Source organism: Heteronotia binoei, chromosome 12 (genome assembly GCF_032191835.1).
Source record: "Heteronotia binoei isolate CCM8104 ecotype False Entrance Well chromosome 12, APGP_CSIRO_Hbin_v1, whole genome shotgun sequence".
Classification (NCBI taxonomy): domain Eukaryota; kingdom Metazoa; phylum Chordata; class Lepidosauria; order Squamata; family Gekkonidae; genus Heteronotia; species Heteronotia binoei.
This window is the reverse complement of record NC_083234.1, coordinates 77132264-77153243: the sequence shown is the minus strand read 5'-3', so window position 1 is coordinate 77153243 and position 20980 is coordinate 77132264. Positions and strand designations below refer to the sequence as shown.

The following is a 20980-nucleotide window of genomic DNA, read 5'->3' as shown; positions in this document are numbered from 1 at the left end:
TACATGTTTTAATGCTACGGGGAGAACCTCTTTCAGGTGCCAGGCCAAAAGGTTTCTGTTCACCTGGGCTTTTAATTATGGGGCTGATCTTTTAATACTTACTGCAAGCTGTCAGTGGACTGCTTTTGTGGTTTTTAGGCTGGGCTTTATAACGTCTGTTTTAATTAATCTTTTTTCCCTTTTTTGGTAAGCTGCCTCGAGCAGATTCCTGGGGAGGTGGCACAAACATTTATCTGGAGAAATAATGAATGGACTCTGCCAACGCCCCTGCTGTTTGCACCAGAGGTGTGTGTGTGTGTGTGTGTGTGGGGGGGAGTTCTCTGCTGTTATAGCAGTTTGCTGCAGAGAAAGCCCCTGGTGATCATGTTAGGGCAGTCCTGGAAACCAACACCAATTTTGCAGTAAGCTTGTTCCAGGTGGAGAGCCCTTTTGCTCTCAGCGCTTCTCTTTCGTACAAGCAAGCTGCCCCGGAGCTGTGAGTTGGTGCACCCCTTTCCCACAGCAAGCAAGATCCTCTTACAAGTGGTTCCTGCTTGCTGTGGAAAAGTGGTGCTCCAGCTCGCAGCTACAGGGCAGCTTGTGCAAACACAGAGAGAAGCCCCAGGGGCAAAAGGGCTCTCCACCCGGAACAAGCCCTACTGCGAAATCGGTCCAAGTGTCAAGTGGGAAGGGTTGGACTGAGCCCCCTGGTGGCCATTTATTTGCCTTCACTTGTGAAGCTAAGGAAGCTGCTGGCTCAGGGCATTCAACATGTGCCGTGATCTCATGATCACGGCACATATCAGTAACTCCCTCCCACCCCAGCTTCTAAAAAGCACTGGTGCTTGTACAGGGATGACTTCTCTCCCTACTTTTTCTTCAGCTGCTGCAGAAAGCTGGCTGGCTTTTTGCCATGCACTAGAAAACGCAAGCGTCACCCCTCAGAAAGGGCTATAAGTAGCGACAACGCCATGTGGCTTTTTGCAACTCGTGCAACAAAAGAGAACGAAACGATGTGCAATAATTTCTGAACTAAGCAAAAACATGGGCCCCGACTGCAAGACAAAGAATGAATCAGGTGTCTCTTGGAACACAGCCACATTCAGGTGTCATCCGCAGCTGCAAGCTAAACTTCAACATGCTGCATCAGGGACAAACTGTGGCTCGTCTGGCATGCCTGCAGGAGTCTCTGGCCTCACCCCTCTTCTGGGCAGTGCGGGAGGTGGGGGGCTCTCATTCCTTGGAGGTTTTTAAACAGAGGCTGGATGGCCATCTGACAGCAATGAAGATCCTGTGAATTTAGGGGGAAGTGTTGGTGGGTTTCCTGCATTGTGCAGAGGGTTGGACTAGATGATCCCGGAGGTCCCTTCCAACTCTGATTCCTCCCTCCCTCCCTCCCGTGTGGCTCTCAAGCATCTGATGCATGTGGAACAGGCTTCCTCAGGAGGTGGTGGGCTCTCCTTCCTTGGAGGTTTTTAAACAGAGGCTGGATGGCCATCTGACAGCAATGAAGATCCTGTGAATTTAGGGGGAAGTGTTGGTGGATTTCCCGCATTGTGCAGGGGGTTGGACTAGATGATCCTGGAGGTCCCTTCCAACTCTGATTCCTCCCTCCCTCCCTCCCGTGTGGCTCTCAAACATCTGATGCATGTGGAACAGGCTTCCTCAGGAGGTGGTGGGCTCTCCTTCCTTGGAGGTTTTTAAACAGAGGCTGGATGGCCATCTGACAGCAATGAAGATCCTGTGAATTTAGGGGGAGGGATTAGTGGGTTTCCTGCATTGTTCAGGGGGTTGGACTAGATGACCCTGGAGGTCCCTTCCAATTCTATGATTCTAAAGAAGCTTCACTGAGCGAAACAGCAATTGCCTCTAATGCCCAAACGCAGGGGCATGACCAAACCGGAGGCCTCCACCCCCACTTTGCTGGAACCGAAAGCCTGAGCTGAACCACGGCTTGGGGAAGGCAAATCCTAACTCCCCCGGGCAGTTGCCACTTGGACCTCTAAACAAACAGGGAGTTTTGTTTTCACTTGGGGGAGGGAGGCTGCTTTTCAGGTTCTGCAGCAGCAGGAGGAAGAGGGAAGCAGGAAGAGTGCGCAGGGATGACAGACAAACTACACCTGTGCCAGCTGCAGTGAAGAGGCGTGGCCAGGGGTCTGAATGGGCCAGTTATTTGGCACGGCTGAGCCCAGCCTATGAGCTTGTATATGCCTTGCAGCAGCATCTGAAACACCACAGCAGTTCCCGTTTTGCGTCCTTAAAAGGGTGCATCCCAGTTTTCCTTTAGAGCTTTCGCTGCAGCAGCGGCAGCAACAGTAATAATGATAATAATTAAAACAGAGGTGGCCATCTCTCACCTGGGTTGCTGTCACCATTTTGGCGGGTGCCTGCTTCGTCTCTAGAGATACATGCACAAAAGCAAAGTTCAGACAGGGTGGCCTCTATTCGCTGCAATTTCTTAAAAAAATTTACAATCCCCCCCTTCTTCATCATGGCACAGGATTGCTGGAATGTCCCCCACTGAGGCCTTAGACCTGCTCAGCTTCAGGAAGGCGGCTCTGCAGGGTACACTTTCAGGGTACACCCTGAGCCAAATCTCATGCATCTCACAACACCTATCCGGGATCCCCTCTCCATGGCAGATCCAGGCTGCAATGTATGCAAGGGGAAATCACAACAGAGAGCACATGGCTCCCTCACGACTGGAGCCTGGTATTCAACGGCTGAGCGAAGATCCTCCGATGGGGATCTTTGGCTTGTGTGAGAGGGGAAACTTTGGGATCTCAACCCCCAAGTCAAAGGGGTGGGAGGTGTAAAATGACAGGGGAAAGGCAGAAGCAGTGGGTAATGTTTAGGTGTTCACATTCTCTTAATTCTGGTAGAATCAAAGATGAAAGTTTAAATTTGTTTTTAATAGAAGACTAGACCTTAATTTTAACCACCCCAAAACACACCCACACCCGCCAGTTACTAGCCAATGAATTCTAGATTATCTGAACAGACCAAAGCATCGTTACCGCTATGAAAGGGTATCATTGCCATCTGCTAAAGGATAAAGCAGTTCTCAACTGAACATAGCTAGCATGCGCAAAGCATTTTATATTACTGGTAAATTATGCTATGACTATACATACAATGTCCTCTCTCCCCAGTTCTTCATGCCAAAGATATACTGCCTCTTAACATGGCATATGGCAATCTGCAGACTACGAAGCTGGTTTCCTTTGGAAAGCTAGTATAGTCACTGCTTTCAGCCTCATTTTGTGGCTATCTACTGCATAATTAACACACCCTAGAAAGGTCCAGCTGTAAAAAGGCAGAATTCCAAGGCAGGTAGGAAATGGCTGGTCGCTCAGCAGCAGCTTAAGCTTCTAAATCTGGAGGGGGGCTTACCTGTGTTCTGAGGCGGTGGCTCCTCTGCAGACAAGCCCTTGGCCGGAGTAGTCCCCGTAAGGGCAGTCCCGTCTACAAAGACAATTTCGGGCAGCTGGGGAGTTTCAACTTTGGGCTTGATTTTCACACTGCACAGACAAAGGGTAGGCATGTTATTTCATCATGAGGAGAACACAAATGGAAGAAGGAAGAAGTCTGGCATTGGCTTCCTGGATCTGCAGCATTGGCTGGGTAGGGAGAAAGGAGAGAGAGAAAGAAAGAAGAGTTGCCGTTGTCAGGGCTAGAATGGAAGGCACAAGGAGAGGAAAGAGAACAACAACAACATTAAAAACGTGGGTAGGGAAGAAACAGAAGGACCACGGACTGGCAGTCAGGCATATATGATTAGCATGTAGACGGTCCCAGTTTCAGTCCCTGGTAATTTCAGTTGAAGGACCCTGGAAGAAGCTCTGCTAGATGTGTGTATATTAAGCAACACAGAGCAGCAACCTGACCCTCTGGAGTCAGCAGTGATACTAAAAGGCTCACGAGATTTAGGAGAGTTTTTTTTAAATAGGCAATTGATTCTTTAACAGAAAGGTAGGGAAAAGAACAGGACAGCAGACCAACCTTCTAGAGGTAGACCAGGAGACGTTTCTGCTCAGGCAATTAAGAACTGAGAAAGACTACATGCCCCCCCGCCTAAGTCCCTGGAATGTGGGTCCAGCTGCCAAGACAAGGATGCCCCCTTTCTCGGGACTATGCCACTTTCTCACTGATTCCCCCAGAAGTTTTACCAATTAGTTACAGGATGGAAGATTTATTTGGAGGCAGGGGAGAGGGGGGAAAGTGGTAACTCTATACATTTCTATATTACTCAAAGTGCTTCACATCAGCCATCTCAAGAAATTTAACCAGTTCCCCAGTAGGGCAAGCCACTGGTATTATCCTCAAACCAAAGAAATGAAACATCAAGGAATTTCATGACCATTTCTCGCTGCAGTCTGCTGCCTTCCAGCACCAGTTGGAAAAGGACAGGCAACATGAACAAGAGAGGTTAAGGAATTTCAACTGCTCCTCTAAGGTTTAAATGGATATTAAATCAGGAAGCATTATCAGATTCTCTAAAGTTAATTACTTTTCAGTACCCTGTGTAAGAAATCAAGTCCCTGGAGAAACTGACTGTCAGTGAGTACTTTATCAATGCTGGTTCCAAGCAGAGGGAACGAAATCTACACATTCATCACACTGATGCAGCAGAAAAGCGCAAGAGTCCAGTAGACCTTAAAGACCAACAAAATCCTCCTTTAGCACAGAAGCCTCCCTTTGGTAGCACCACGCTGCAGTTGGCTCTAAGCTCTCACTTTCTCTCTTTTTTTAAAGGACACACTGCCAACTGCTGAAAGAATGAAGAATGCAAACCGACAACCTCTTTCCTTCCGACGTATGAAACTGGTTGGACAACATGAATGGCCAACTGGTGGTCTTCTCAGGGAACAGTGCAAATGTATATTCTGGCAACAAACAAAACCTGGCCTCCTTTGGCGATCTCTGTAAAAAGGCTGACTCCACTTAGAATGAAGGGCCTTCCATTTTTCAAGGGCGGGAGAGCACACCCTTACATAAGTGTTTTTAAAAACCTTTTAAAAGAGAAGTGTTTCAGGAAAAAGAGGTCCCACACAACTTGAAAAAAAGATTTTTCATTTCCAAAGAAAGACTAGGTGAGACCTTGGACCAGACCTTAGCTAACATTTCGCAAAGCCAGTTAAAACTGCCCCTTTGTGGGTGTGATACAGTCCAGAGGCTGGCCGGCCATCTCTGCGGTATTAGATTAGTGAAGGGAGAGGCAAGTTGGAAGACATTTAACTGATGCTCTTACCTAAAATCTGTGAAGTTCACAAGTAAGATTTTGATAGAACCATCAGGCGATGTTCTATTCAAAATGCAATAATCCAGTTTCTCATCCTAAAAGAAACAAAAGCAGAGTATGATTAGCTCTGGCTGACTGCCCACCCATGCAGAGGCAAAAAGGCAGTAAGTGGACACATCACTTTTCAGAGGAACAAACAAACATCTGGCAGAGTTCAGGCCAAATGTGTTGCAGCATGAAAGCCTCCTCCTCTAATAGTAGAAGGGACACAGCACAGAATGATCAATTCTAGTGACTCTGATTGGCCTAGAACAGCCTCCCCCTTTTTCTTTGTCTTACCAGGTAAGTGGAGAATCCATCATTCCGTGACCGGTCTAAAGTGAATCCCACCTAAAGGGATAGTTCAAAGAATAAATCATTTAAAATGAAGGCAGTCAATGAATTAAAGTTGGGGTTTTTTACACTGCATTAATCATTACACCACTTGACATTTAAGATCAACTGCACGCTGCCAAAACTTCCAACATTAGTACTTAATTTTGAGAATTAATTAATTAATTTTGAGAATTAGTTAATTAATTTTGAGAATTAGAATTTATGGTTTAACAAACCAAAGCTACTGCTTGTTTTTAGAAAATCCATCTTTAATATTATTCACCCCCTGAACCCCCTCAACAGATGCCCTTAAAAAAATGGGATGGTGTTTTTAAGTTGCTTTTCTGAATTTGCCTTTACCAATTAACCAGCTAAAGATTAAGTTCCGAACACCACCCATGATTATTTGAAAGTCAGAAGCTCATTGAAGATCGCAAGACGGAACTGAGCTCCTAGCTGCTTTAAACGCTTGATTAAGCCACAGAGATGTTCAGGCTCCAGGGGAGCTGGGTAGGATCAAAACAAAAATGCAAGCAACTTTGAATTTGTTCTGCGTTTAACCTAGGCAGTGTTTACACAGAAACTTTAATGCTTGCTTACTTCTCAAATGTCACTGCCTCTGTGGCTGCTCAGCACAGAATCAAATTTAGGGCAAGAGCACCAAACACAGAACACAACCCACCCTAAGACACATCTTAGCGCTCACCATACAAGTTGAGTCTCACACTGCAAGTCCACCACATCCACGCTCTCGGTAGCCGCTATGTCGAGATGGGGGCAGAGAGCCAGGTTCTCTGTAGTGCCCTGGACACATCCAGAACATATGCTCTGGTCCTTAATTACTACTGGAAAGATACAACTGTTGCTCAGAGCAAGCTGGGGAAACCAATGTGGCAGTGGGTGCTCGATTTGTGGCCCCTGAGACCACTTGCAGTTGCTGTCTGAGGAACAAGGCTACCATCTGTGGCCAGCCACCGTTCAAGTCCCAATATATGCAGCGGCTCGTGGGGCTTGGTACAAGCAAGAGGAAACCTACCAGGTGATGGTTCCTGTTCACGATTGAGAGGTTGCGGACGTTGACCTTCATGAAGCCATCCTTGAAGAAGCCAAATGTGTTGAGATGAACTTTCTGCCGCACGTCATTCTGGAAGAGAGAAAGTGGCCTCCTTGACAAACTCTGACTTCGTCAAAGCCTCTGTGACAGCGGCCATTCTGAAAGTTCATTATGGAGCAGGCAAGTAAGTTGCCGAGTTACCACGCGAACTTGTTTGTTTTCCTCTTCTTCCTACCCTCCCTTTCCCATAACTGTGCGTGCATGTAAAAAAAACGCGGGGGGGGGGGCGTGCAAAATCAAATACATGCAACACATGCTTCCCTATCAAACCTGAATTGCTGATTTAAAAATATAAAATTCATTTATTAACTAAGTGTATCGCATTTCACTATTTAGCCTATTTCTGGAAATTAAAGGCACAGATAACTTCAATTTCTACGAGAAAAACGGTACGTATACCCAGTAGTGGAGAAAGAACTGTGAACTGCTGTCAGCTGAGAAGTAGCTGGATAAACATCTGGAGGAGAGGTCCATCAGTGGCTATTAGCTACAGTGTACTGTTGGAACTCTGTCTGGGGCAGTGATGCTCTGTAGTCTTGGTGCTTGGAGGGGGGGTGCAAAGTGGAAGATAAAACTTGAAGGTAGAAAACAATTTCTGTGTGGTAAACAGAAGGAATAATATTTGGACAGAAACTTTCTCATAATATTATATTATAATATATTATATTATAATATAATATTATATAATATTATATTATATTAAATAATATTTGGACAGAAACTTTCTCATACCCAGCGCTGTTTTCATAGCGAGAACTCCTTTGCCTATTAGGCCACACATCCCCGATGTAGCCAATCCTCCAAAAGCTTATAGGGCTCTTAGTACAGGGCCTACTGTAAGCTCCATGAGGATTGGCTACATCAGAGGGGTGTGGCCTAATAAGCAAGGGAGTTCCTGCTACAAAAAAAGCCCTGCATACTGATGCAGCTGGTAGGACTACCAGCAGATCTGGATACTAGCTGAACTTTGTGACACAGCAAACACTGAACTTTTTAATAATGAATTACCATGAAGTGCATTAGGACTACAGCCTACCAATTGTTGCCAAATTATGCCCAAATATTCTTTAAGTTGCTGTCAAGTCCCAGTTGTTCTATGGTGACCCTGTAGGTTTCTCAAGGCAAGAGATGTTCAGAGGTAGTGTGCCATTGTCTGCCTCCATCGGGAACCACAATGAAACAAAAAAATTTAAAATACTAAAAACACCATGTATGACAAATTTTGTTTTTAGTATTTTCCCTCTACATGTCGAGAAAATGTACTACATGATAGTGCATTATTTATCAGATGTAGTACATCAATACAAAGAGTAAGAATACAAAGAAAAAAATTTTTTGTCCTACATGGTGTTTGTAGTTTATTGCCTGCCTCCATGTCATGACCCTGGTATTCCTTGGAAGTCTCCATCCAAATACTAGCCAGGCCATAGGAATTATCTGACATTACTCTGTCTTAAACGAAATTTTCATGTTACACATCTGGTAGACACTTTCCACCTGCAGCTTGTACAAGGAAGAGGAGGAAGAAGAAGACCTGAATTCGTGCCCCCCCTTCACTTGGAGTCTCAGGGTGGCTTACAAAATCCTTCCCTTCTTCTCCCCCAAATGGATTCCCTGTGAGGTAGGTGGGGTTGAGAGAGCTCTGAGAGAGCTGTGACTGATCCAAGGTCACTCAACTGGCTGCATGTGAAGGAGTGGGGGAATCAAACCTGGTTCTCCAGATTATAAAACTGTATAAATCAATGGTGAGGTCTCATTTGGAATATTGTGTACAATTCTGGTCACCGCACCTCAAAAAGGATATTATAGCATTGGAAAAAGTCCAGAAAAGGACAACTAGAATGATTAAAGTGTTGGAACACTTTCCCTAGGAAGAAAGGTTGAAACACTTGGGGCTCTTTAGCTTGGAGAAACGTCGACTGCAAGGTGACATGATAGAGATTTACAAGATTATGCATGGGATGGAGAAAGTAGAGAAAGAAGTACTTTTCTCCCTTTCTCACAATACAAGAACTCAATGAAATTGCTGAACAGTCAGGTTAGAATGGATAAAAGGAAGTCCTTCTTCACCCAGAGGGTGATTAACATGTGGAATTCACTCCCACAGGAGGTGGTGGGGGTTACAAGCATACCCAGCTTCAAGAGGGGATTGGATAAACATCTGGAGGAGAGGTCCATCAGTGGCTATTAGCTACAGTGTATTGTTGGAACTCTGTCTGGGGCAGTGATGCTCTGTATTCTTGGTGCTTGGGGAGGGGGTGCAAAGTGGAAGGGCTTCTAGCCGCACTTGTGAACCTCCTGATGGCATTTGGGGTTTTTTGTTTTGGGCCACTTTGTGACACAGAGTGTTGGATTGGATGGGCCCTTGGCCTGATCCAGCATGGCTTCTCTTATGTGACACAGAGTGTTGGACTGGATGGGCCCTTGGCCTGATCCAACAGGGCTTCTCTTATGTTCTTATGTGACACAGAGTGTTGGACTGGATGGGCCCTTGGCCTGATCCAACAGGGCTTCTCTTATGTTCTCATGTGACACAGAGTGTTGGACTGGATGGGCCCTTGGCCTGATCCAACAGGGCTTCTCTTATGTTCTTATGTGACACAGAGTGTTGGACTGGATGGGCCATTGGCCTGATCCAACAGGGCTTCTCTTATGTTCTTATGTGACACAGAGTGTTGGATTGGATGGGCCCTTGGCCTGATCCAACAGGGCTTCTCTTATGTTCTTATGTGACACAGAGTGTTGGACTGGATGGGCCACTGGCCTGATCCAACAGGGCTTCTGTTATGTTCTTATGTGACGCAGAGTGTTGGACTGGATGGGCCACTGGCCTGATCCAACAGGGCTTCTCTTATGTTCTTATGTGACACAGAGTGTTGGACTGGATGCGCCCTTGGCCTGATCCAACAGGGCTTCTCTTATGTTCTTATGTGACACAGAGTGTTGGACTGGATGGGCCATTGGCCTGATCCAACAGGGCTTCTCTTGTTCTTATTAGAGTCCATCGCTCTTAACCACTACACCAAACTGGCTCCCCCTCCCGCACATCACAATCTTTTTGCAAACCACTGCCTGCACTTGGAGTAGGATGAAGTTATAGCCAAGAGAATATGCTGCCTAGTATTACTGAAGTCCTTGCATTTAAAAAATGAATACCTAAATGCAAACCCTAAAAGGACTAGACTCCCCCACACAAAGAACTGCAGATACTCAGTTGGATGCGACAACTCTGTTACATTAACAGCAGTGTGCCCCACTCCCTGACTGAAGAGGACTGTCTGTGTATGGAAGAGCCTCCTCCTTTGTCAAGGGAAAAGCTTTTTGTACCAGAGAAAACACTGCTGCTTCCACCTTTTGTTAGGTCATGGTTGAGATGTGGCAACTTCCAGTCACTGGTGACATGAGAAAACAGGAACTGATATCTATATCTTTTAAAAACAGCAACCACAGACATGCAAGAACAGGCTTTTAGTCCAGGGAACACTTAAGCACTTAATCGCCCAGCAAAGGAAGCCTGGACTGAACTAACCCAGAATAAGTAGTTGGGGCAGGCTAGGCTGATAGAGCATGACTATCAGCCCAAGGTTACCAAGTGAGTTTTGTAGCTGTGCAGGGATTTGACGGGATCCATTCCTATCCAACACTGGGCAATGCAACACATTGGCTCTCCAGACTTTACTGTTCCCACAGACCTAGCCCAGTTTCTGACCCTTTGTCCGTGCCCTCCGATCCATACTCTGCCCCCCTGCGCTATTTGCTACCACTCCATTCCCAGTGCTGCTCATATATACTTCTGTCTGCAAAATGAATAACAGCAGTTCCAACTGCAACCATTCAGCAGGGACAGACCCTGTTTTCTGGTCCACGGCCCTGGCAAATTGCTATCTCTGTTATGCCTTTATTTGATTTGATTTGATTTATATCCTGCCCTCCCCACCGAAGCAGGAAGAGAGAGAACAAGGATGCATTTCTATGCAAATGCAGTTTCCACAAATGGCTGAAGTTGCTATTCTTCAGGTTTTAGATCCTTCCAAAAAATAAACCTTTCGATGGGACAGGAAAAAAGAGAAACACGCCTTATCTTCTAAGGAGATGAGGGTGCCATTTCACACGCAGTTTGTTTCAACATATCCCAGCTCAAGCCTGTTTTTCGAGAATATACGTTGTAGTTTTAAATATCCTCTGTGCGTTTACATTACGGCAGGCTAGGCAAAATGAATTAGCGCATCATACAGCATGTGCCAAAAGCCATCAACAAAGTAGAATGAAACGTATACTGCCTGAAACCCCCTCCCCTAACTCCTTGGTTTGAGGTTACAGAACTAGCGGAAATATAGAAATAAAGTACAATTCAGGTGGGTAGCCATGTTGGTCCAAAGCAACAGAACAAATTCTGAGTCAGGCAGTACCTTTCAGACCAACAAAATTTAATTCTGGGTCTAAGCTTCAGTGAGCATGCACAAGATCTGAAGAAATGCGCATGCACACCAAAAGTTATACCCAGAATTAAACTTCAATGGTCCAGACTCAGCCTTTGCTCTATCAATAAAGTACAAGGGAGTCTGAAACGTGTGCATGCATCGCCATCCCCAGTTAGTTCCTGACTGCGCAGATCTCACGTTCTGTCGGTATACCCGCTCATGCTCCCACTATCCCGCTATCCATGACTCCTCATCCGGCAGGCCCATTTTAAAATCCACTCAAACATACGACTGAAAGTGAACCTGCCAGCACACTTGAAGGATGAAAGGAACCCTGCCCGAATTAGGTGGGCCGTGTAAAAGCCTCCCGAGGAGCAACCATCTGCTTAGTTGGAAGAGAACCGATCATGACGCATGGTTTTCCACAGAGGCATCAGCGGCTCCTGGCTGAGTTTTTGCCAGGCTCCCAGGGCCACTCGTGTACGCAAAACAAGAACAGGTCTGAGCAGCCTGGATTGCCTCTTAACAGGGATCAAGGAAACGGAAAGCTTTCCTTCCTCAGTCGGTGTCTCCCTTCTTGAGCACAGTCTCCTGTTGGTACAACAGAGACAAGTGGGACTGCTAAGTGGAACTCGAGAAAAATGACAAGTCGGGCTCTTGCGGAGAGGAGGAGTTTTACTCTGCCAAGACCTGCAGGAAAAAAGGAAAGGCTTCCAGCATGTTTTCACACCAACCGCCCGCCTCTAAGGCGGCTCACGACAGTATCCACTGTATCCCCCTGGCCATTTCATTCTCCAAACAATCCCGTGGGGTCTGATCGCTGCACAGTTGGATCAGTGGGCAACTCTCTCAAGGTCATCTAACAGGCTTCACGACTGAACGGAGAGTTGATCCCAGTCCACTGCTCTATGACACAGGGCTCTTCCAAACCTCTGGAGTTCTGATACGGCACGGTGGGCAGGGCCGCAAAATGGCTGCCGCTGCTTACCGTGAGTCGTGCAAAGAAGACCCTTGTGTTGTGCAGACCCTGACCTAACAACTTGAGAAAAAAGGGACCTGGTAGAGCACCAGTTCTGCCGAAGCAGGGCCAGAAAGTCTTCAAACACCAAACCAAGTAGAGAGAAGACTGTCACACCTTTAGGTTCAGGTGGGCAGCTGTGCTGGTCTGAAGCAACAGAGCAAAGTTTGAGTCCAGTGAACCTCAAAAACCAACAAAGTTTAATTCTGGGTATAAGCTTCTGTGTGCCCGCACATTTCTTACTGCTCAGTTACTTATACATCTTTATTCTAACTAGTCCTTCCTGGCAACTAACACCCCCCCCCCTTTTCCCACAAATATGCAAGGCTTGAGGAAGTCTGTTTCAATCTATCTGAAACTGCACGTGCACACTGAAGCTTATACCCAGAATTAAATTTTGTTGGTCTTAAGGGTGCCGCTGGACTCAAACTTTGTAGCACCTTTATTTGGGGAAGAATTCTTGCGACCTTTGCAAGAAACCCCCCGAACGAGACCCTTATGGCAAATCTATGCCCATGCTCCAGTAACATGTCATTCTCACATTTTGTTTTATTATTTAGCAAATGTTTTATTGGTATCTCACCCTTATATTACCCTGATCAAAGGTTTGCTCAATTTGTTAATTTTACTATTCTGTCATTGGATCTTAAATTTGTACCATTTTGCACTCTAAACCACTGCCTACCAGCTATCTGTAGCTCTGCTCACTGTACCTGACTCCTCGTCTGATGAAGTGTGCTAAGAGCACACAAAAGCTTACATTCTGAATAAAACTTGGTTGGTCTTAAAGGTGCATGACTTCTACTTGGTGTTAATGGTTCCTGTTCTCCTACAAATGCCCTTTAAAGCCCTAGATGACAGTACAGGGGTAGGAGGAAAATATTCTCCCACGTGTTGCTGCCCAAGAACTAGAATCACAAGAAAAGCACCTCCCCCGCCCAGCTGACCCATCGACCAAAGAGGCTGTTCTGGCGGCTACATGAGAGAGGGCTTTTTGGTGGCAGCCCCACAGTTTGGAAACAACCTTCCCTGGGAAAAGCATCCAGTCCCCTCCTTCTCAATCTTTAGGAGGCTGCTGAAGATAGTTTTATTCATGAAGGCATTTGATTAGTTTTTCTGCCTGCTGGTAGTTTTTAAATATTGATTTTAACTAGCATTTTTATGTATTTTATTGTATTTTGTTATTTACATCACAAGACGACTTGGATTCCTATGTGGTAGATAGACTGCTAATAAACCAGGCAGAAACACAATTTTTCTGGCCCTGCTGTTGGACCACTTGATAGTCCCTGGGTTTGGGCCACTGTGCAACACAGGGTATTGGACTGGATGAGCCATTGGCCTGATCCAACATGGCTTCTCTTGTGTTCTTATGTGACACAGAGTGTTGGACTGGATGAGCCATTGGCCTGATCCAACATGGCTTCTCTTCTGTTCTTATGTGACACAGAGTGTTGGACTGGATGAGCCATTGGCCTGATCCAACATGGCTTCTCTTCTGTTCTTATGTGACACAGAGTGTTGGACTGGATGAGCCATTGGCCTGATCCAACATGGCTTCTCTTCTGTTCTTATGTGACACAGAGTGTTGGACTGGATGAGCCATTGGCCTGATCCAACATGGCTTCTCTTCTGTTCTTATGTGACACAGAGTGTTGGACTGGATGAGCCACTGGCCTGATCCAACATGGCTTCTCTTGTGTTCTTCAATGTTTAAAATAAATAATACATACAAGAACTTCACAGGAAGAATCCAGGACAAAATTGTTGCACGAGGACTTGGGTTTTCCTCGCACACGCTTGTTCAGCACAGTTCAGGCATTTACAGATGTTAATTAGCTCCGCTCATGTTTCCAACTACAACCCTTGATAACAGATTTAATTTTACGATAATCCTACTCCGCACATCTATCAACATTTGGGAGTGGTCCTCTCTCACGGGACGGATTGAATTCTCTCCAATTGGTTGCCGTTTCAAAACTGGCCTCTTTCCAGCATCTCCCTACTTCACCTTTCCCTTGCTAAAAAATAAAGGTTAAGGTAGTCCCCTGTGCAAGCACGAGTCATTTCCGACTCTGGGTGACGTCGCATCACAATGTTTTCATGGCAGACTTTTTACGGGGTGACTGCCTTTCCCAGTCATCTACACTTTCCCCCAAGCCAGCTGGATACTCATTTTTCTGACTCCGGAAGGATGAAAGGCTGCGTCAACCTTGAGCTGGCTACCTGAACCCAGCTTCCGCCGGGATCTAACTCAGGTTGTGAGCAGAGGGCTTCGACTGCAGTACTGCAGCTTTACCACTCTGCGTCATGGGGCTCTTGCTAGGAACTTTAAATATACCCTCTGTAGATAAACCTTTTGAGCACCTGACAAAGTGAGCTCTGATTGTTAGTCTGTAAGGTTCGCCCTGACCTGGATGGCCCAGGCTAGCCCAATCTTGCCGGATCTTGAAAGCTAAACAGCATCAGCTCTGGTTAGGACTTGGATGGGAGACTGCCAAGGAAATCCGGGATCGCCACCTTTGTTTCTCTTGCCTCGAAAACCCTACAAGCTCACCATAAGTCAGCACCTTCCACGGCCACCACTGTAAGGTGCCACCGGGCTCCTTGCTCCAACAGACTGCCGTGGAACTGAAGAAGAAGACAACTGCAGATTTATACCCCGCCCTTCTCTCTGAATCAGAGACTCAGAGCGGCTTACATTCTCCCATATCTTCTCCCCCCACAACAGACACCCTGTGAGGTGGGTGGGGCTGAGAGGGCTCTCACAGCAGCTGCCTTTTCAAGGACGACTCCTATGAGAGCTATGGCTGACCCAAGGCCATTCCAGCAGGTGCAAGCGAAGGAGTGGGGTATCAAACCCGGTTCTCCCAGATAAGAGTCCGCACACTTAACCACTACACCAGACTGCAGTGAACACTAACTTGGGTTTGGTTTTAAGTAAGAACATAAGAACATAAGAGAAGCCATGTTGGATCAGGCCAATGGCCCATCCAGTCCAACACTGTGTCACACAGTGGCCAATATTGTGTGTGTGTATACACACATACACACACACACACACACACACACACACACTGTGGCTAACAGCCACTGATGGACCTCTGCTCCATACTTTTATCCAATCCCCTCTTAAAGCTGGCTATGCTTGTAGCCACCACAACCTCCTGTGGCAGTGAATTCCACATGTTAATCACCCTTTGGGTGAAGAAGGACTTCCTTTTATCCATTTTAACCTGACTGCTCAGCAATTTCATTGAATGCCCAAGAGTTCTTGTATTGTGAGAAAGGGAGAAAAGTACTTCTTTCTCTACTTTCTCCATCCAATGCATAATCTTGTAAACCTCTATCATGTCACCCCACAGTCGACGTTTCTCCAAGCTAAAGACCCCCAAGCGTTTTAACCTTTCTTCATAGGGAAAGTGTTCCAAACCTTTAATCATTCTAGTTGCCCTTTTCTGCACTTTTTCCAATGCTATAATATTCTTTTTGAGGTGTGGTATTTAAACTAGGATATTCTGCTAGCCAACAAACCCTGGTTAAAGAAAAACCTGGTTAGCATTAACCATGTTTAAAAGGTCTAGGGCAGACCTATCTCATAACCAAGGTTAAGATTGTGGAGGAGGAGAAGAGGAAGAATTTTATGAGGGGAGGGAATACAGAGTGTCCTGATCCCTTGGTATGAAAGGGGCTGCATCATGCTCAAATCAGTCCAATATGCCAACACTGTGCTGTGATTACGTTAATGCAAAAAATATGGATCCACCACTATTCAAACAGCAATGTGTTTAAGCCAAATATGGGCAAGTATCTGCTTGACTAGAGGGAGGAGAAACTGAAATTGCTCATTCAGATGGTAATCTCACATGCTCACGATGCATCGCACCAAGCTCTTTTCTAACTGTGTGACATCCCTGAAAAACCTTCAAGCACTCACTCGGCCTTCTGTCCTTTGTTGGGCTAGGCCATGTGTGCTATAAAACGTAATGCCAGGTACTGGAAGTATTTGACCACAGATAATGAAATTAAAAGACGTTTGCTCCTTGGGAGGACAGCTATGGTGAACCTAGGCAGTATAATAAAAACCAGAGACATTAGCCTGCCAACAAAAGTCTGTATAGTCAAAGTGATGACAATCTTCTATGAGACAATCTTCTATGCCAGGGGAGGCCAAACTGCAGCTCAGGAGCCACACGTGGTTCTTTTAAGTTCCCAACACTTCATCAGCTGATTTAGAGAAGGCATCCTCTCTTTAAATCACTTCTCCAAACCAAACCAGCCGGTGACTTGGAGAATGCACTTAAAGTTAAAGTTGCTTTCTTTCCACCCCCACTTCCTCTTTCCCCATCTATTTTCCTTCCTTCCTTCCTTCCTTCCTTCCTTCCTTCCTTCCTTCCTTCCTTCCTTCCTTCCTTCCTTCCTCAATCCCCTGACGTTCATGTCTTGTGGCTCTCAAATCTGATGTTTATTCTGTGTGGCTCTTATGTTAAGCCCGTGTGGCCACCCCTGCTCTACGCACTTCCAACAGCAGCAGAAGCCTTTGTGCCCGATCACTGAAACATATACAAAGGCAGCAAATAATTTAAATAGAACCTTGTTATGCAAGTTCAGATTAAACATGGATCCTGGATCTGATCAAGTCTGTTCCACAGCCCAAGGCTTCACCTTTATTTGTCTTGCCAGAGTTTTACATTTACAGACAGAGAGAGGCGCACGCTGCTTCAGTTGTCATAAAATTGTTCCCCACGTCTCTTGGAAGGTCTAAAACAGTGGTGCCAAACATGCAGTTCGGGGGCCGAATTAGGCCCCTGGAAGGCTCCTATCAGGCCCTTGAGCAACTGGCTGTCATCTGCTTCCTTCTCCCTATATCTTGCTTCCTTCTGCTTAACAGCTTGCTTTGCCAGGCTCTCTTAATCGCACAGTAGAGCTACTAAGCCAAACCTCTCTTCCCTTTGTTGGCTAAGACTCCTCCCCCTCCTGGTCCCCTGGGGAAGGAAGGAAAGAGCCAGAGCTTCCTTTGCTCAGTTCCCTGGATTCCATGGGAGAGATACAAAGAAAGCACCTTTAAGACCAATGAGTGCTAACGTTTTAAGAATGTTTTAAGTTTTCAAAACAATATATTTAATTGTGTTTGTCTGTGTTCTTTATAAAATTTATATCTCTGCTATTTAATCTTAAATAGGTACACCCACGACCCGGCCCACCAAGGTGTCATTTATGTCAGATCCGGCCCTCATAACAAATGAGGTCGACACCCCTGGAAAGAAGTGAGCTGTTCACCCCTGCTGGACTCTGTATTCTCACCAGCCCATGTCAGCAGGGGGGAAACCAGACGCTAGTTCAGAATGAGCCAGCAATGTCTTTATTGGCCAAGCTCCCTCTCACGCTTTTGGTTACAAGAACGCTTCTAGCTGAAGGTTCACACCATGATGGTCATCCTCCATGTCAACCAGTCTTTATGAGAGCTCTGGATAAAAATACAACACGAGTTGCCCTGGTGCGTCAGATACCGCCTATAGATCCTGACCAGTGGCCAGCCAAATGCCCATCACATTTGAAGTCAGACCCTTTTGTGCACACAGAAGTTTATACTTAGAAAGGCTTCGTTGGTCTTAAAGGTGCCCGTGGACTCAAACTTTGTTTTGATGGTAAACAGAAGAAGAGAAGGTGGAGAAGAAGGAAAAGCGCAAGCTGGCAGAAGCACAAGGAAACCTGTAATGTGCTTATCTCTCTATCTGCTTATTTTTCACTTCTGTTTTTTATTGTGTTATAGTGCAATCCTAAACAGAGAGAGAGATACTCGTCTCAGCCTACTGCCTTTTAGGGTAGACACAGGGGAGGGGTTGTGGTCCAGTGGAAGAACTCGGCTTTGCATGCAGAAAGTCCCAGGTTCAATCTCCTGGCATCCCTGGTTAAAGGAACAAGGCAGCAACTGATGCAAAGGACCTTAACTGAGACCCTGGAGAGCTGCTGCCAGTCCAAGTAGACAATATTAACCCTGATGGACTGAGGGTCTGATTCAATATAAGGCACTTTCATGTGTGTTCACGGTGCCTAGCGCTAGCAATCTAATAAGTTTCACCCCCCCTTTCTTCCAAGGAGCTCAGAGTGGATTAATCATAGAATCAAAGAGTTGGAAGGGACCTCCAGGGTCATCTAGTCCAACCCCCTGCACAATGCAGGAAACCCACAAACGCCTCCCCCTAAATTCACAGGATCTTCATTGCTGTCCAAAGGCCATCTAGCCTCTGTTGAAAAACCTCCAAGGAAGGAGAGCCCACCACCTCCCGAGGAAGCCTGTTCCACTGAGGAACCGCTTTAATGGTCAGGAAGTTCTTCCTAATGTTGAGTCGGAAACTCTTTTGATTTAATTTCAACCCACTGGTTCTGGTCCTACCTTCTGAGGTCACAGAAAACAATTCCACACCATCCACTATAGGACAGCCCTTCAAAGACTTGAAGATGGCGATCATATCATTAACATAGCATTAATAGCTCTCCCGTTCCCATTTTATTCGCACAACAGCCCCCTGAGGCGGGTTAGGCTGGGAAAGAGAGCAACTGGCCCCAGAAGCAGAGCAGGCATCATGGCAGAGCTGGGATCTGATCCCAAATGCTAGTGCACTCTAACCACTATGCTCACTGATCACTGAGTAGCAGCGGTGGTCGGAATGGTATAAAAAGAGCTGTTCTCTCTGACAATATAACTGCCGGTCTTTATCAAGATCAATTTTTAGCACTGAGATCGACACTCTCGTAAAGCCAGGAACAGAAGGCAGCCAAGCGGTTGTCTATTGGTGAGGCTACAGATTCATTGTAGACAGCACATAAAGGGAACGCGATGAGCTTGTTCGTTACAAGGACCTCCAGCAGTTCCACCTGCAAGGTAAAAGCTGCTTCTATTTCTCTGTCTTGTTTCTGGCACTGGGAACACTAAGCTGGTCCGTAAGACGATCTTCCTCAACCCCCGGCGCTCGCTTGCCGCCAGCTATACAAGGCAAAGTGGAAGCCTTAATCGCTTGTTAATTTGATTCATCCCACTGAGCCATCAATTAAAAGCCTGCAGTCCTGACAAGAAATCTGTCTCCTGGCCTAAACCTACAGTCCGCTGGCAAGATGGCCACAGCTACTGCAGGACAGGTCCATCTTGTGGAAGTAAGGGTCAGCACCCCAGTTCTGCGTGTCCTGGTTGTTTGAGGGTGTGTGTGTGTGTACACAAGAAGCTGCCTTGTGCTGAAACCTTGGGACCAGGTACTACCTACTCAGATCGGCAGCAGCTCTCCAGGCTCGCAGTCTTTCACGTCACCAGCACAAAGACCTACTGCCAAACCTATTAGCTGGAGATGCCAGGGACTGAACCTGGGACCTTCTGTATGCCAACGCCTGACCAGACAAGGCAAAGTTAGGCTCAGCTGCTCTCAACTACACTTTTGCAGTAAAAGAAGGGACCCACCTTCAGCATTGTTTTGATTTATTTAAAACATTTTCAGCACCTTTCTACCTGCTCTAGGCAGGTTCCAATGTAATTTTTTTATTTTTATTATTTTATTTCATTCGATTTATATCCTGCCCTACCCCACCGAAGCGGGCTCAGGGCGGATCACAACATTAAAAATTCTAATAATAAAATTAAGAATTAAAGTACATTAATAGTTTACATAATAAAATAAATGCAATTCATCAGTGTGCTATCCCACAGTCTTCCTTAAAATATTCAGATGCCGGTCAGTTGTACGCAAACCAGAAGAGGACTGTCTTACGGGCCCTGCGGAACTGCCCAAGGTTCCGCAGGGCCCTCACCTCTTCCGGCAGCTGGTTCCACCAGCAAGGGGCTGTGATCGAAAAAGCCCTGTCCCTAGTTGACTTCAGACGGGCCTCCTTTGGCCCGGGGATTGTAAGGAGATTTTGAGAACCTGATCTCAGTACTCTCTGGGGAACATGGGGAGAGACAGTCCCTAAGGGAGGCAGGTCCTAGGCCATATAGGGCTTTAAAGGTATGTGGAGAAACGCCATCTGAGAGTGTTGGTGCTTCATCCAAAAAGGCAGGGATCAGTAAATCCATTCAGCAGGCTTTGTAGCCTTCCCCTCACTCCCCCCCTCCCTTCCAGAGCCAAACCAACAACGCTAGGGGGAAAGTCTCCTAGAGAGGCAGGAAGGGCTGTTGTTCTTGCCATGTGCTAGGCAGGAAGAGTTTCTCAGTTTGCAGCAGGCGCTCGGGAAGGGAGGCTGCTTGCCTGTGGGCTCCTGCCTGGGAGGCTCCAGGCAGTAAGACAAAGTAAGTCATTCTCTTAGGCAGATCAAGTATAGACCAGGGACAATACGATGCGTTTAAAAACCACCTTTATTTTGTTATGCTGTTTGCTGTGCGGTGCTGGGCTGTGCTAACTTTTTAAAGGCAACTGTTTTTGTTTTGTTTTTCTTCCCCTATCCTTTTCCCTTTTAAATAAATGTTTTTTCTGTTTTAAATGCTGGCAGTTAATCTCTGTACCACCTAGATCCCCGACCGCTTAGACCACGCTGTGTTAAGAAGGGGGCCCCAGGTGAAGGGGGGAAGGCATGCAGTTGGATAAGGTGCCAATCCTCCAGGGGTGCCCCAAAGAAGCGCTGAGGTCTCTGTGAAACCCAAGTGCAGGGTGGCAGAGGACCTTGAGGCCTAGCCTCATAGCAGGAGAGGGGGATTGGGAGTCCTGTTCCTCTCAATCTGAACCCCGGGACTGAGCAGGTGGTGGCAGCGCGCCCAAGGGGCAGGAGGAGGAATAGCTCCCTCCAGGAGTTGGCGACTCCATAGGGAGCAGACGGGACCGGGTCTGAAGGCAGAATCGGGCCGGTTT

The 20980-nt window shown here is 46.5% G+C and overlaps 1 protein-coding gene across 1 annotated transcript in view; it reads right to left on the bottom strand.

Moving 5' to 3' along the window:
- GPR107 (G protein-coupled receptor 107) overlaps positions 1 to 20980 on the bottom strand; it is a 79193-nt gene that overhangs the window by 42156 nt on the left and 16057 nt on the right. Inside the window, exons 2-7 of the mRNA XM_060250697.1 lie at positions 6633 to 6740; positions 6037 to 6045; positions 5561 to 5611; positions 5231 to 5316; positions 3373 to 3500; positions 2337 to 2377 (exon numbers count right to left, since the gene is read on the bottom strand). Coding sequence (XP_060106680.1) covers positions 2337 to 2377; positions 3373 to 3500; positions 5231 to 5316; positions 5561 to 5611; positions 6037 to 6045; positions 6633 to 6740 — 423 coding nt within the window. The remainder of the gene's footprint in view (positions 1 to 2336; positions 2378 to 3372; positions 3501 to 5230; positions 5317 to 5560; positions 5612 to 6036; positions 6046 to 6632; positions 6741 to 20980) is intronic.